A 15,663-nucleotide genomic window follows, 5' to 3' on the forward strand; every position below is an offset into this window, starting at 1 on the left:
ATTGATTGGTGAATCCATAGATATAGAGTATAATTTTGTGAAGAAACCTTTACCAGAACAGTGGCACTCAGAAATGAAGTAGAACTACTTCACTGCTGTACTTAAGTACTAAAATGCTGCATCTGTATCTACTGGAGTATTATTTATACTTCACTACTGTACTTAAGTACTAAAATGCTGTATCTACTGGCGTATTATTTTATTCCACTTCCACTTTTATGTCACTACATACTTTCCATGAGTTTGATACTTTTACTCTATTTTTTATATGTTCTTTGTTACAATTATAAAAAACCTTCCATCTCGAACTTTCCACTTCTTTCTGTAACAACTATATAACACAGTACTGTGCTTTTACTTTCAGTACTTGAGTAGTACACAACAGCTACTTACAATATGTACTTATACAATGTACTTATAAATATGTTGCTTAAAAACACTTCAACTTTTTGATAGAGTGCTTGCACTTTTTACTCATGTCTGGGTCATTAGTACTTTTATACATGTCTGCTGGGGCTTCAAAACTGAGCAATTTATCTGGGACATAATGTTCTGGTGTTGGTTTCTCTCCAGAAAACGGTAGGAGCAGACATTTGGACCATTGGGTAGATGGATAATTTTAGTATTTTCAACCACAGATGCAGCTCCCCTTTTTATTAAGATTGAACTCCCTACCCTATTTGTTGTAAGGACAAAATAGACATCCCATTCCATCACACGTGTTTAATTCCAACAAGAATCTGGATGCAACTTTGGCTTGATTTGTATGGAATGGAATTGTCAGTAATTGACTTCTGCTGACATATATTTAGCTGATATTACATACATATTCTAATTTTGTCTAACCACTAAAATCACTATACCTCAGTCCCTAATCTCAGTTTGGAAAAACATGTAAAATATTAAATATAATGTAAAGCTATTTTTATTATAAGCTAAATCTTATAAACTCAAGACAGAAGTGCACTTTAATATTTAAATATCCATCTATAATATTAGCTTCTTCTTCATGGTCAGGATTGTGGTGGGTTTGGAGCCTACCCAAAACCATTGGGTTCAAGGCAGTAATAACCCCTGCACAGGATGCCAGTCCATTGCAGGGCACCACACAATTATATACTTATATCTAGGGCAAATTAGATTATCTAGAAAGCAAGAGTGCCCAGAGTCCTAGAGTACTCCTCACAGGCAGTGGCCAGAGTAGGAACTGAACCCATGCACTACCTGTGGTGCCACCATGCTGACCAAGTGTAGTATTTAGAATTTATTGTTCACAAAACAAACATAAACTACATGTTTTTTTCGGTATTTAATTAATAGAACTTAATTAATACTGTTTTTAATATGTTGTAATGTTTGTATATATGCATATAATAGTATATAAAGTATATATAGAGTACCATACAGAAGCACAGATGAACCGCCCTCTATATAAAGTGTAGAATGAGAGCACTGGTACTGATCTGTGCTGCTCCACACACTCCCTCACTCGGGTTATTCCACACAGCTGAGGCTGGACTACAGGGCTTTTTATTACCAATATTGATTCATTACATCAAATGACTTTTGCCAGATGAGCCTCGTCTCTGCAGGCAATTAAAGCACAGAGGCTCCTCCGAGTGATTCATCTCTGTCCAGAGGAGATACGGCTGACTCCACTGTGCCTCCACCAGACAGCATAACAGAGCGAATCCTCAGTACCTCACTACCTGCTCCCCCAGCAGAGCTGTCCTACAACTTACAGCTCTACCACAAACTGCTGTGCTGTCTTCCTCTTCCTGGTCATGTATCTCAGAAAAAATAGAATATCATTGAAAAAGTTACTTTATTTCAGTAATTCAGTTAAAAATGTGAAACTCATATATTATATAGATGTATTACACACAGAGTGATCTGTTTTTTAGTGTTTATTTTCTTTATGGATGATGATTATGGCTAATAGCCAATGAAAACCCAAAAATCTGTGTCCGAGAAAATTATAATATTACGTAAGTCCTGCTGGAAAATGAAATCCGCATTTCCATTAAAGTTGTCTGCAAAGGGAAGCATTAAGTGCTTAAGTAAGATTTTGTGGGAAAACAAACCTGCACTGACTTTAAACTTGATGTAACACAGTGGATCAACACCAGCAGATGACATGTCTCTCACTGATTGGTGGAAACTTCACACTAGACCTCGAGCATTTTGGACTGTGTGTCTCTCCACTCTTCCTCCAGACATTTACAGATGATCAGTGATGGTTTGGAGAGACATGTCATCTGCTGGGGTGGGTTTATTTATATAGTATGTTTTGTCATTCTTATTGTGTCTTGTGAATACTCTGGTTTAGTTTTCTTTAGTTCAGGTATGATAACTTTGTTTTCACAGATGATTAACTTTCTAATACTACAATACATCATTTCCAGGGCACTCTGCAGTGGTCTGGTGCTCTGTCCAGGGACTACTCCTGCCTCCCTCCAACCCCAATGATTCTGGGTAAGTCTGATCATACTATTAATAATGGAGCATCAAATTGTGTTTCTAAAGCTTAAAGCTATTAAAGGAGAAATCTGGTGTGACTTGTAGTAAAACATCCATGAAAAAAAAAAAGCCATTTATTTGCATTGGCAACACTATGCCTCTATAGCTAGCACTGTAAGCCTGTTGGGAGCATCGGCTAAAAGTGCTGTGAAATACTGAGGGGAGAACAGAGGTGGCTATTCAACAAAAAATTGTACTCATTATCATGTTTCACTACAACCAAGTCCATTTCACACTATATTTCTCCATTAATTTAATAGTTTGCAATAACATGATATATAAAAACATTATTTCTCAATCAGTACCATAGTATGAATGTACAAAAATGTAAATTGCCATTGGTATATGTCTATTTTAGCATATCTGTATTAACCAACATTAGCAAATTTTGGTAACACTTTTCGTTAAAGGAAACAATAACAGTACTTAGGATTGTAATACACATTAAGTATTGTCTTAACTAATGATTAATTGACAGTAGGTAAGATTATTAAACAGTACTACATTTTTAAGTTAAATAAAAATATATGAATGATGAAAAAAATAATGAACTAAAATATTTTTTTTATTACCTTAACTAGTGTCAATTAGTAATTAATTGAGTCATTGTGTCGTAAGTAGTTATTTAATGTTCCCCTTCTGAAAAGTGATACCCATTATTAAAGCCATCATTGTTTTAGGATTACATGAAGCAGTTTTTCCTATTGGTTTTATTTGGCATTTTACATTGTTTAATTGTTCTATTTATTTATTTTATTGATATACTACCCATTCACACTAAGTTGCTAGCGGGAGCATTATTTACATTATTTGTTGCTTTTTTTTGTGTTAGGGTAGTAGTGTTAGGATTGGACCCTGTCTATCACATCGCAAAACACCTTTTATTTAAAAAAATATATATTTAGGGTTCAAGCACCGAAGGTGCGTAGAACCCTATTGTTTTTGCTAAGATTTTTCTTCTTCTTCTTCTTCTTCTTCTTCTTCTTCTTCTTCTTCTTCTTCTTCTTCTTCTTCTTCTTCTTCTTCTTCTTCTTCTTCTTCTTCTTCTTCTTCTTCTTCTTCTTCTTCTTCTTCTTCTTCTTCTTCTTCTTCTTCTTCTTCTTCTTCTTCTTCTTCTTCTTCTTCTTCTTCTTCTTCTTCTTCTTATTATTATTATTATTATTATTATTCTTTTTCTCCTGTAAAAACAGTTGTGCAGCCTAAACCGTAAGTCATAGAGAAATGAAACTTGGTAGGTAGATGTAGGATCAGTGCATCTCGGTGGACAACAAAAATGGCACCGATTGGTCAAGTGGTGGCGCTATAAACAAGGAAATTCATTTTTCACAATTTTCTCAATAACTCAAAAACCATAAGACCTACATTCAAAATTCTTTTTTGATGGATTCCTTGGGTCAATACCAACAACTTTCCAATTTGGACCATGCACTTCCGTCTATGTAGATTTTGTGCTAATTTGCATAATATGCAAAACCTACTTTTGCAAACTAATCCTAGGAATTTTGACCAATCCTGGCATGTTTGGTATCAAAACACTCGTGAGAGCATGCACTTCAATATTCATTAAGAAAAAGTTGAAATATGTAAACAATATGGCCGCCATATGCAAATTAGTCCTTCCGGATATATGCCCCATTCACTTCAAGAGGTAAATTTGGAGCACTGTTTCTCAGCAACCGTGCAACCTAGCAAGTTGAAACTTTGCATGCAGAATCTATCATACAGCCTCTAAAGGATGTTCAAAGGGCAACTTAATCAATCAACATGGCTGAACACCATCAGCCAATCAGCATTCAGCAGACATTTTGGCAGGCTGAATGTTGCCCAATCTGGATGATATTTGGCAGTTATGTTCAGGTGGAGACACTGTAGTGACCTGCAAAGTGCTGAAACAATCCGCATACTGGGGGGCGCTGTTCCAAAAAAACGAGTATATGTCAATCATGCTGTACTATTTTGACATCTAATTGTTTTTGCCATATTTAGTACAGTGGCTCTGACAAATTTCTCAATACAACTATGTTTAAAAAGTGCTTTGTTCATTCATAATTGCTAATTGTTTGAAAATAGCTATATTGAAACTACTCTCTGGATATTTGGCCTATCACCTCCATTTCAGTCTTGCTGCACACTGTAGAGTCTCTAGGTAAATGTTCATTAAAAACATTTGTGAAAATTTCACATACAATACTCTCCAGGCATCAAGCAATCTGTGCGTCCTTGGAATTTCTAACCTAAATTGCTGTAACTCTGCAGTATTTGCTGTAATCTCACAATGTTAAAGACCTCTGTACAATATCACTCTGATGAAGCGCCATTTAATACAGAACTAGATTAAGAATAACTTGACATTACATGTCATATCAGAACATTCACTCCTTTGTGCCTCTTCTCAACATTAATAACAGGTGAAAGACTTTTGATCATTTTAAATGTGACAGAATGTCTCCAATTGTGTTAGACCTTCTTACACATCACCATCCTATGCTCTAGTAGGCACCATTGTGCTAGTTGGTGCTTGATGAAGCGCCATTTAATTCAGAACTAGATTTATAATAACTTCGTAATTACATGTCATATCAGAACATTCACTCCTTTGTGTTAATTTAAACTTGTTTGGTCAAACATTTCAGCTTGTTCTGCAAAGGTTCAAAGGTCAATCTGAATACCACTTTGTGAACATTCTGGTTGAAGCCACCTGATCAATACCAATAACATGTAGACACCTTTTGACTAGTTCTAACTCACTTAATGAATATCCTACAAAGTTCACTAGATTTACATGTGAATTTAAGCACTGATCAGGTTGAAAGGCCTCTGCTCAACATTAATAACAGGTGAAAAACTTGATAATTTCTAAATGTGACAGGGCATCTCCAATCATATTAGACCTTCTTACACATCACCATTCAATGCTCCAGTAGGCACCATTGTGCAAGTTGGTGCTTGAACCCGATGATTGCCGCTTGCGGCTATATTTATTTTTTATTATTGATTTGTGTACTGGGTCAAAAACTTGATCCCATGCGAAACTAATGCTTTTTTAGGATAAGATTTACTGCCCAGTCACACGTCACCCAATCATAATCATCACTTAATTCTGGAGATGGCACCCAAGTCTTAAAAATGTCAGTGTTTAAATTGCACCAGTTTTGTTGATGGCTTGAACAAGCAGGTAAATTGATTTCCAAATTTTCCAGGCATGTAATTCTGTGGCTTAGTTTTTCTTAGGTTATATTAATTAGAAATAAAATCCGGAACCGGTCAGCAGGTCCCAGTCGAGTAAGTTATTAATGAAAGAAAAGAAAGAGTCAAATAAAGCAAGGAGACATGTTTTAAAAGTATAGCTTAATATAAACATTTTATTCAGTGCATTTTGTGTATACAACAAATAAGAAACAACTGGAAGGTACCAGGCCGAGCGCCCATCAGTACGTGTTGTTTTCCTCTTTAATTCCTGGTAGTTTGGAACAGATGATCCAACATGGGATTAATACACATAGCCTACATCATGCAGCTCTAATCCTCCAGTTCCTGCTGTCTCCCATGCAACAGATATGTTTGAAAAAAAACAAAAATTATTAAAACAAGTAAAGAAAAAAACAAAACAAAAAAGAGAAAAAGCTCAGAAGGAAACAGCTGAGAGAAAAGCCCCCCTGTAGCAGTTGTGAACAAAATGTATATTTCCAGAGGGAAAGAGTACGTACAGTAGCCCACAAAAAGGGTCCTCGTTGTACACAACTGGATTTTGTACATGCCCTGTACAAGAGAGGTTACATTTTTTTTTCTTCATTTTCAAGATTTTTTTTTTTACTTTTACAAATAAGACATATCCTATAAAATGTTAAGCCACCTAAAATTCCACAGTATTTTTTTGCCATTTATTTGATTTATTTTAATAGAAAACTGTCACAATAAGTTACTCATACACAAAAATGGAGTCCAGGGGGTTGGTGGGCCAAGAGGGTGGGACGGATTATGCTAGGAGCAGTGAAATATGGGGAAGGGGGGGGGGGTGGGTGAAGAGTTGGGGGTCCTGCCTCATCGTACTGGTCACTGCTCGCTTTATAATGAATGGTAATGGTGACCAGCTTCAGCTGAAGGACAGGACAGGATAGTCTCCAGGACAGACAGAAGATGAGCACTCAGATGAGCTGAAGACAGAGGTTTAGACAGAGACAACGTAAATCAAAGGAGACGAGATGAGTATAACACATAACAGTCCTCTCGCACATCAGCATCAGCAAAAGCACATCATCTAAACACCGAGCCCTCTCCTCCACACCTCCAACCTGCTGCTCCTCCAATCTACCAGACAAGCAGGCATAACTGCACGAGCGCTGCGCTTCATCACTCCCTGGCATGCATGTATACTGCCGTGGTTCAACTTCTTAAAGGGTCTCTCTTACACTTTTGTCTTTGGTGTGCTGGAATCTCCATTCACTGGTTTAGAAGCATCAGAAGAAAGTAACACCGGAACACTGTTTGGTTGGGGTGGGATGCAAAGCAAAAAAAAAGTAAAAATTCTAAATTGGCAAGTAAAATCATAAATTTGGGTAATATCGGTAATAGTGGTACTTCTCACTGTAAGAATGTTTTAAAAACGATTATTCAACTTTCTGAAAGATTTTTTTAACCCTCTGAGGCACCTCCCAGAAGACAAAATATAAATTGCTGTAATTTACTCTTTAAACACAACTGCGAAGTGAGAAATATACTGTCTTTGAAAAACAGTATATTGTTAATATGCTAAAAATTGTCAGAGCTCTTGCCAGATTTATGTTCCATTCTAGAAAGGTTACAGAATGTTATAGAAATAATGTTCCAGAACGTTTTGAAAACAGTTTGTATCGCAATGTTATATAGATATCGAATGTAACATAGAACATTTCTCACATAAATGTTCCCACCTAGATGCATACTAACATTTTGGCAGCTTTAAAGTTTAAAAGTAACATTGCAAAACACTGAATAAAAAGAACACCCAGAACACTTGGCAGATTGAACATTCTAAGAACATTAACTGTAACATTGAGAAAAAAGTTTTTTTTTTTTTTTTCTTTTTTTAGTTAAGTTGCAGTTGTGATTTTGTGTTTACTTGAGAAATTAGTCTTGACCTTAAAATCTGCATAGTCAAATCTGCTTTAGGTTTTAAATTGTCTGACATTTACTCAAATTAAGTATACATTTATGGAAATGGGTTGGATAATCTTTTAAAACACAACAATCTTTAAATTAGAAATGTACTACACATATTACCTTTAATCAAATTTTGCATGACTTTACCTGCCAAGATTTTTGTAGTGTAGAGAATGACACGAAGGGCTGACGGGTCACAAACGCTCACAGCTAATTCAAACAATTAGCATAGCAACAGGGTAAAGCAGCGTACCTCTCACTGCTAAATTCTGACTACTGCAATGCCCTCCTAACTGGCCTCCCGGCCTGTGTAGTAAAACCACTCCAGATGATCCAGAACGCAGCAGCACGTCTGGTCTTCAACCAACCAAAACAGGCACATGTCACCCCGCTGCTCATTGAGCTCCACTGGCTACCAGTTGATGCTCGCATCAAATTCAAAGCTCTTACAATCGCCTACAAGGTGATGACAGTACAGGCTCCTTCCTACCTGCACTCGCTCCTGAAGGCTTACGCTACCTCCCGGCCGCTGCGCTCCTCCAATGAACGTCGCCTCGCTTTGCCAAACATTCACACAAAGCAATCCAGACTGTTCTCATACAGAGTTCCCCAATGGTGGAACAAACTACCTTCCACTACCAGATCAGGAGAATCTCTCGCTATCTTTAATAAACTCCTGAAGACAGAGCTCTTCAAAGAGCACTTACTCTCTTAACACCTCTAACACACTAACTACTTCTAACCCCATTTCCTTCTTCCCCTCCTTCACTCCTCTATCCTATTATTCCCCTTTGACCTCCTTTTATCCCTATCCAAAGATGTTTTACCTTTAAACTTATTTTACATTGTACTTGACTATTGTAAGTCGCTTTGGACAAAAGCGTCTGCCAAATGTAATGTAATGTAATGTAATGTAATGTAATGTAATTCGAGAGGCGGAGCTTCCCATTTTCTGAAGTGAGCGTGGTGCAGGCTTTAAGATTCCCATGCTGCTGAGGATCAACCCCTCTGAGCAAGTGCACTAGAATGTAGGAGAGCTAGCAGGTAGCGGCTAGCACTTAGCGACTAGCAGTTAGTGGCTAGTGCCATACCCCGTGCAACAGAGGCTTCACACTAGGGAAGCATGGAGGACCCGGGCGCCTCTTTTTACCCTTTCACCCAAAGCCACGCCCAAGCAGCTAAACCAATCAGCTCACTCACTGCCCTCCTCAACTGCATTCAGACCTAGCATAATGATTCTGGGTCACTTCTGATCCTTAACAACAAACCCCAAAAAATATAAATAAAAAAAAATCTGAAAAAATAAATAAAACCCAACTCAGAGTGGCGCGCTATTACCAACCTGAGAGGGCCGACGCTGAATGCCCAGTCATATCAAAGGCTACAATTTTCATGGTTTGCTCTTAAGCAAGTTGCCATTTACCATGGTGTAAAAGTAAAGTCTAAAACCTACAGCGATCCAACGCAAAACCGACCGGTCAGAACGGTACTCTAGGTTGAGGAACGGTGTGGCGTCGCAATGCAATTAGCTAGTCTTTGTCCTGAACCACTGAGAGCTTTGATTTTTGATTTTTTTTTTTTTTCCTTTTCGTATTTTTTTTTACGTTAATTTTTTTTCTTGATTTTGGAGAGAAGTCTGCGTGAAGTCACGAGCGTCCGGAGGTTTTGGTGAAGGCGTAGGGTAAAAGCGGGCCGGGCGAGCTGGGCTACGTGGACTCGTTCTGACTCACAGCTTTGCCTCCATTGAGGACGGCCGAGGCACTCCGGCTCTTAGTGGGTGTACCGCTGCCGGAGCGCGAGAACTCAGTCAGGTCATGCAGAGAGGGCTCCCGGTACATGGTTACTGCAGAGAAAGAGAGAGAGAAAATAGGGGAGAGAGAGAGAGAGTGTTAATTTTTCTGAATTAGTAACCAACAAAAAATATAGAGCATCCTAGCAAACAATTAACAGCAATCAATATTTGCTTGTGTTCTAGCTTAGCTTATTGCTGTGTATGCAATGCATGTCCCCTAAACTGCTAGCTTCAGGATAACGGTAATGTGAAGGTCTCTGTATATTATAGCTGTAAACTCTGCTAGCTGCTGTCTGGTCTGGTCTCCTAAACCGAAGCTGCAGCAGTAGTGAGGGAGTCTTCCTCACACAAAGCTTCTTCTGCCTGCACCGGGCGATCAATACAGCACTTCAGTGGAAAGCTGTTAGGATCGATAGCTGACGTATTAGCAGGGCTGCGGAGCGACAGTGCTCACAGTTGCTCTCGGGGGGCATCGCAGGAGACTGGCTGGCTGAAGGCTGGTCATTATCAGTGCACTCTCGGTAATGCTGTCTCTGAGGTTTGTCCACAAGCAGCTCGTCATTAAAGCAAAGTCGTATATTATTCTACACCTAAAGTTCTGTAAGGAGTAAAGGAGCGAAAGGGAAGGCTAATTAATGGTTGATCTGTTGACTACATCCTTTCACAGTATATTTCTTGTTTATTTTTTAGTAAACTACAAAAAAAATCAATACATTTTATTTTTGTCTCCAAGATTTTATTTTTTTTTTATAAAACATTGTAAGTGTAAGATTATTTTGCTTATTTTAGGAACAACACTCTTTAAATCTAGCTCATTTCAAATTTTCACCTTAGTTTAAGTAATTTGAATTGTACATATTTACTCAAATCAAGTATACATTTATGGAAATGGGTTGAATAATCTTTTAAAACATTTACAACAATCTTTAAATTAGAAATGTACTACACATATTACCTTAAACCAAATTTTGCATGACTTTATCTGCCAAGATTTTTGCAGTGTAGAGAATGACACGAATGGCTGAAGGGTCACAAACGCTCACAGCTAATTCAAACAATTAGCATAGCAACAGGGTAAAGCAGCGTACCTCTCACTGCTAAATTCGAGAGGCGGAGCTTCCCATTTTCTGAAGTGAGCGTGGTGCAGGCTTTAAGATTCCCATGCTGCTGAGGATCAACCCCTCTGAGCAAGTGCACTAGAATGTAGGAGAGCTAGCAGGTAGCGGCTAGCACTTAGCAACTAGCAGTTAGTGGCTAGTGCCATACCCAGTGCAACAGGGGCTTAGAAATGTACCCAAAATTTGAACCCAAAATAAGTAAACGCCTGAAAGTAATTTACATTCTTTTTTTTTTTTCTTCAAATTACAAAATAAAATCAGGGAGTTTTACCTAATTCAAGTCTTACTCTGCAAGTTCTGAGATGGCTTATTTGAAAAAGAAAAAAAAAAAAAACTTACTAAGAAAATGTTACTTACCCAATTGGCAGATTATTTTTTGTCTTAACTTTTATGTTTTTTTTTTTTTCCTCATTTTTGCAATTGGATTTTTTTTTTCTGGTAAAACACTGGGTGTGTAGACTTTCTTAGGGCATGCTGGTAAAGCACAGTGGCTGCAGAAACACCATTATATTTATTAGAAGTCGGGAACTACAGGGTGCTTTTACATATGCTACTGCCACTGACTCTCTGTCTGTGAAAGTCTTTGTATAGAGAGCTCAGTGCAGAGCTCATGCTTGCAGCGCACTGCATGGCCAGTTCGCTAATTGGTCTTGTGAAAAGCTAACACGTCCACACGTATTATTAGCCAGGTAGAGATTTCTACCATTTCTGAAATAAAGAACATTTTAGAGTAATTAAAACTGCAGAATAATTGAGATTTTAAGGGCAAATCCAGAACAGATTCAGAGTCCAGACCAAGGTTTGTGTGTTTGTATAAACTGTACATTTGGTCCAGTTCACTTAGGTTTAAAACTGTAATTTAGTGATCGGGCACAAAGAAATTTGCTACCTCCTGTCACTACCTGCCTGGGCGGAGTCTCCTATACTTTACATTGATTAGTTTGTAGAAGGCCATTTGTTGGACGACAGCATATTGTCAGTCTGGCGAGTTGCCTTTCCAGGTGTTGTGCCAAATTCTGCCTCCTGTCCAGAATCCCCTGCCAGAACCCTTGGAGTAAATGTGTGCCTCACACAGCAGAATGAGTAAAACAGATTTCCCTCCAGATTCCTTTTATTTCTGTTTATAAGTAAGGTTTAATCTACAGTTACAGTAGATATAGAATCTCCAGTGTGATCTGTTGTACCTATACTGCTGTATGGTGAGTGTTGCACATAGCACTGCTTTCTTTTCTTCTTCTGTTGTTAAACGGGTGACAATAGTCTGCCTCAAATTACTGTCATTGGTCCAAAAAGTGTGACTGTAACTACCTTTTTTGGTCAATTTTGGTCCTGAAAATTTTTAATTTATAGCATGTTTTCTTGTGACATGTCCTCAAATCTTCAGATTACCATTGTTGTAAGAAACTAAAAAGCATATTAAATACTGTTTTTTTATAGCTTTTCAATAGGTTATTGTATCAAATACTATTTTACTTCACTGAATTTGAAATGATTTGTCTTTAAGTTTCTTTTTATCTTTAAAAAGTAAATAATGAAAACTGATATTTTGACACTCAAACAACTTCACAGGTGAAGGAAAAACCTACTTAGCTTTCAATGAAAGCAAGGGGAAATAAGAGAATTTAAATGTCCTTTTGAAGCATTTCTATTGCTCTTGTCATCAGATTTGGCAAAATGTAACTGTAAATTTTACATTGTCAAATAATGAGAAACTGAGGAAATGGAACTTGTTATTTTTTTGTCTAACATTGATTATATGTAAATGTTCTGACTGGCTGCTCCGTCCAGGAGTAAACTGCAGTAGCCTGAATATGCAGATGTATCAAAAACTGTGCTGCTTTCATGACATCCCAAAAATAGTATATTTTTGCATTTTTATTTTCCATATCGTCACTGTCCAATGTCTCAATTTTTAATTTACTACATAATTTGAACAAACTGTCCTTTACACTGTGCCAAAATGTATTGACGAATGAACCAATAGAAATACTTAAAAATGACCTGAAAAACTCTTTTTACATTGACTTCCATTGAAAGTTTTGAAGTTTATCTTTCTCCTGTAAAGTTGCTGTTTTGCAGATACTTGTTTAACATTGGACAGCGACGATAAGGACTTAATAGGCAAAGTGAAAAATACGTTTTAAGGTTACAGTACTAAGCTTGAACAAAACTAGAGAATATTTATTTATTTTCTTTTTTTTTTCCATTTTAGATGAACAATGAAAGGCTGCTGAATCTGAGTTTGTGCTGCGGTAAGTAGAGCCGTTTTATATGATTTATCTGATAGAATAAAATAGTCTAATTTTATTAGCTGAGGACACGCAAAGACTATTTACTGAAAATGTCTTGTGTGAATAATATCTTCCAGCACTCAGAGCCTTCCAGCATGGGCTGTGAATTCTCTAACAGAAAACACACAGACTCTGTTTAACAGCCTCTTCCAGCCAAGGCCTTAATCCTAATCCTGCTCCATTTCATTACTGTTCATCAACTCGCACCTTTCAGCATCCGCCTCTCACCAGCCAGCCTAATTTTACACAGAATTACCACCTACAGGAAAAGCATGTATTCAGTCTGCACAGCTTCTGAGAATTAACGTGCATTTATATGATGAATATATTTTTAAATTATTATAAAAAGAATAAAAAAAAAGGGAAATATCTGTGTAAATGTGATTTGGTGCTAATGTACCTAATACACTACAATGGAGGATTACTCGTTCATTAGTAATTTAGGTAATCTCTATTCTCCTTTATATGGAGTGGGAAGATATTTTTGATATTTCCTTAAATTCAAAGCAATAATGAATCTATTTGTGGAGGCAGAAAAAGCTTTGTAAATGGAAGACCCCCTCATTGCTGCAGCTACAGTTAAATACATTATATTTTATACACAGACATCCAAAAACTCATGGAACTGGAACTACTATCATGTCCCATGATTTTTGGCATGTCCTATTAAAGCTAAAGCACACTGCACAGACCTGTGGGATATGCATGTGGGGACTCCTGCATTGAATGGGTATATAAATATGAATAAAACTTGTCTATAGACTACAGAGCTCTCCCTCTGAAAGATGACACTGTCTTATCAGCTGTCAGAGGTGACAGTGTTCACATGCAGTAGCTCAGACAGGGGTACGACTAACTGACAGACAGACAGACAGCTGAAACAGCAGACACTTCACTTCAGGTGAGAGAAGTCAGACACTGCACTTTTCATTCACCTGCAAATCAGAATTTATAATCCCGACCCGCCCTCAGCTCCGGAATCAGAGCTGAACAGAAGAGCGCTGGATTGGCTTTGAGGAACAGTGTGTCACAACAGCCCTCGTAACCATATTTGTTGTGACTTTTTTTTCCTTTTTTCTTTATTTGCACCGACAGCTCTTCTTTTCACTGGGGCTGAATTTATGCTGAGCCTCCTCTACTCTTCTTTCTGTCTCTCACTCATTCTGTCTGTCTTCCTATCTCTCTTCAAGCTTTTTTTTTTATTTTCTCCCTTGTTCTATCCCTCTCTTTTATTCCCTCACTAGTTCTCTTTGTGTATCCCTCTCATTTTCTCTCCCTCATCCTGTTTTTGATTCTATTTCTCTTTTATTCTCTCTCAATCATTCTTTCTCTTGCTCACTGTCTGTCCCTTATTATCTCATATTTTCTGTCTCTCTTCGTTTCCTGTCTCTTACTCATTCTGTCTGTCTCACTCTCCCTGTTTCTTGTCTCTTGCTCATTCTCCCTCTCATTCTGTCTCTCTCTCCATAGCTTATTCTCTGTTTCCTGTTTCTTGCTCCCGTTAATTGTGACTGTCTCTCTTCCTGTTACCCGTCTCTTGCTCATTCTCCCGCTCATTCTCCCACTCATTCTGACTGTCTGGTTCCTGTCTTATGTTCATTCTGTCTGTCTCTTTCCTTTTTTTCTGTCTCTCACACTCTCTCTCTCCCCCTAACACTCTCTCTCTTTCTACAGGTAAAGTATTCAGCTCTGAGATAAAAGACTCTACGCCTCTTTCTCCTCCTGTAGTGAAGCTGTGCTCTCTCAGCTGCTCTGCGCTACAGGCTGCCCGAGCCTGGATGTCCTTCATATTGTTAAAAGCTCAGCTGCATGCCCTGGAACTTTATCGTTTCTGAAACAGACAATGTTTTTTCCTTTTTTCTGTCGGAGATGACGCACACTCTTGTGTTCTCCCTACACTTCATTCTGCTCTGTATAAATCCTGTTTTAATTACAGTTTTACATTTTAGTAAAATTGTCAGATGTCTTTACAATATGTAAGTTGGTTGGGATGAATGGATTTGTAAAAAAATATATATTACAGTTATGAGATGAACACTTTCCAGGTGTAGGTCAGTCTGTATTTTGTCACAGACTGTAAGAATGTAAGAATCAAAGCTTTTATTTTGGATTTTACGGTACTGTTTTATCAGCAAAGTAATTACTGCTTTTAATTTCACCAATAGGCTTTTTAAAACTACACTAATATGCTTTTTTTTTCAGCTGAAGGACACAGGTGGATTTTACAGTCTATTTATGAGTATGAGTAGGACAATTTAAAGACTGTATTTACTGTTCACAAAATACATTCCAACTATTTTACTTAATCTCTCCAAGATGATAATACTCGCATAACAAATTTGAATGTTGCAGGTAAAATAAAGGAGCTTCTCACCTTTCAAAGGCTTGGGTAGGAAGTGTGCGGCAGGCTTGTTCTTCTTGACGTGGTTCCCCTTCATGATCTCTCCCTCCTTGTTCAGGCCCAGGTACCAGCCCCTGCCCGACTGCTGCTGTCTGTAGATCATGGAGGAGTATGTCACGTAGTAGTTTTCAAACACAGACTCCTTAAACTTACACTCCGGCGTGAAATGTTCCTGCAGAGAGAAAGGAGAGAAAATAGAAGATGTGAGGGCCTTAGTTTGGCTGAAGCAATGACTAAATATAAGCACAGGTTCTGTAGTGCCATTCTTTTCTGTTTTATAGAAGTGAAGCCAAAAAAAAAACATCTGTTATGTTGTCAAATTTGCAAATCAGAGTCTGAACAGTAGAGACAGATTCACTTAGTCAATTTAATCTGCAAAACCAAATGTGTCTCAGGCTGCCT

General features: G+C 37.8%; 1 protein-coding gene and 1 long non-coding RNA gene across 8 annotated transcripts in view; one reads left to right on the top strand and one right to left on the bottom strand.

The window, feature by feature from the left end:
- LOC125804689 (uncharacterized) overlaps positions 1 to 15,241 on the top strand; it is a 39,189-nt gene extending 23,948 nt beyond the window's left edge. The window contains exons 3-5 of the long non-coding RNA XR_007440844.1: positions 2,406 to 2,475; positions 12,782 to 12,821; positions 14,535 to 15,241. This is a non-coding gene — a long non-coding RNA (uncharacterized LOC125804689). The remainder of the gene's footprint in view (positions 1 to 2,405; positions 2,476 to 12,781; positions 12,822 to 14,534) is intronic.
- The window catches only part of fgf13a (fibroblast growth factor 13a), a 231,941-nt gene continuing 222,131 nt past the window's right edge, over positions 5,854 to 15,663 (bottom strand). For all 7 annotated transcript variants that reach the window (XM_022684256.2, XM_022684257.2, XM_022684255.2 and 4 more), the window contains 2 exons: positions 15,235 to 15,433; positions 5,854 to 9,502 (listed from right to left, as the gene is read on the bottom strand). In XM_022684256.2, the coding sequence (XP_022539977.2) occupies positions 9,366 to 9,502; positions 15,235 to 15,433 (336 nt within the window). In that variant the 3' untranslated portion in view covers positions 5,854 to 9,365. The remainder of the gene's footprint in view (positions 9,503 to 15,234; positions 15,434 to 15,663) is intronic.

The sequence above is a fragment of the Astyanax mexicanus genome, chromosome 10 (assembly GCF_023375975.1).
Source record: "Astyanax mexicanus isolate ESR-SI-001 chromosome 10, AstMex3_surface, whole genome shotgun sequence".
NCBI classification, from domain to species: domain Eukaryota; kingdom Metazoa; phylum Chordata; class Actinopteri; order Characiformes; family Acestrorhamphidae; genus Astyanax; species Astyanax mexicanus.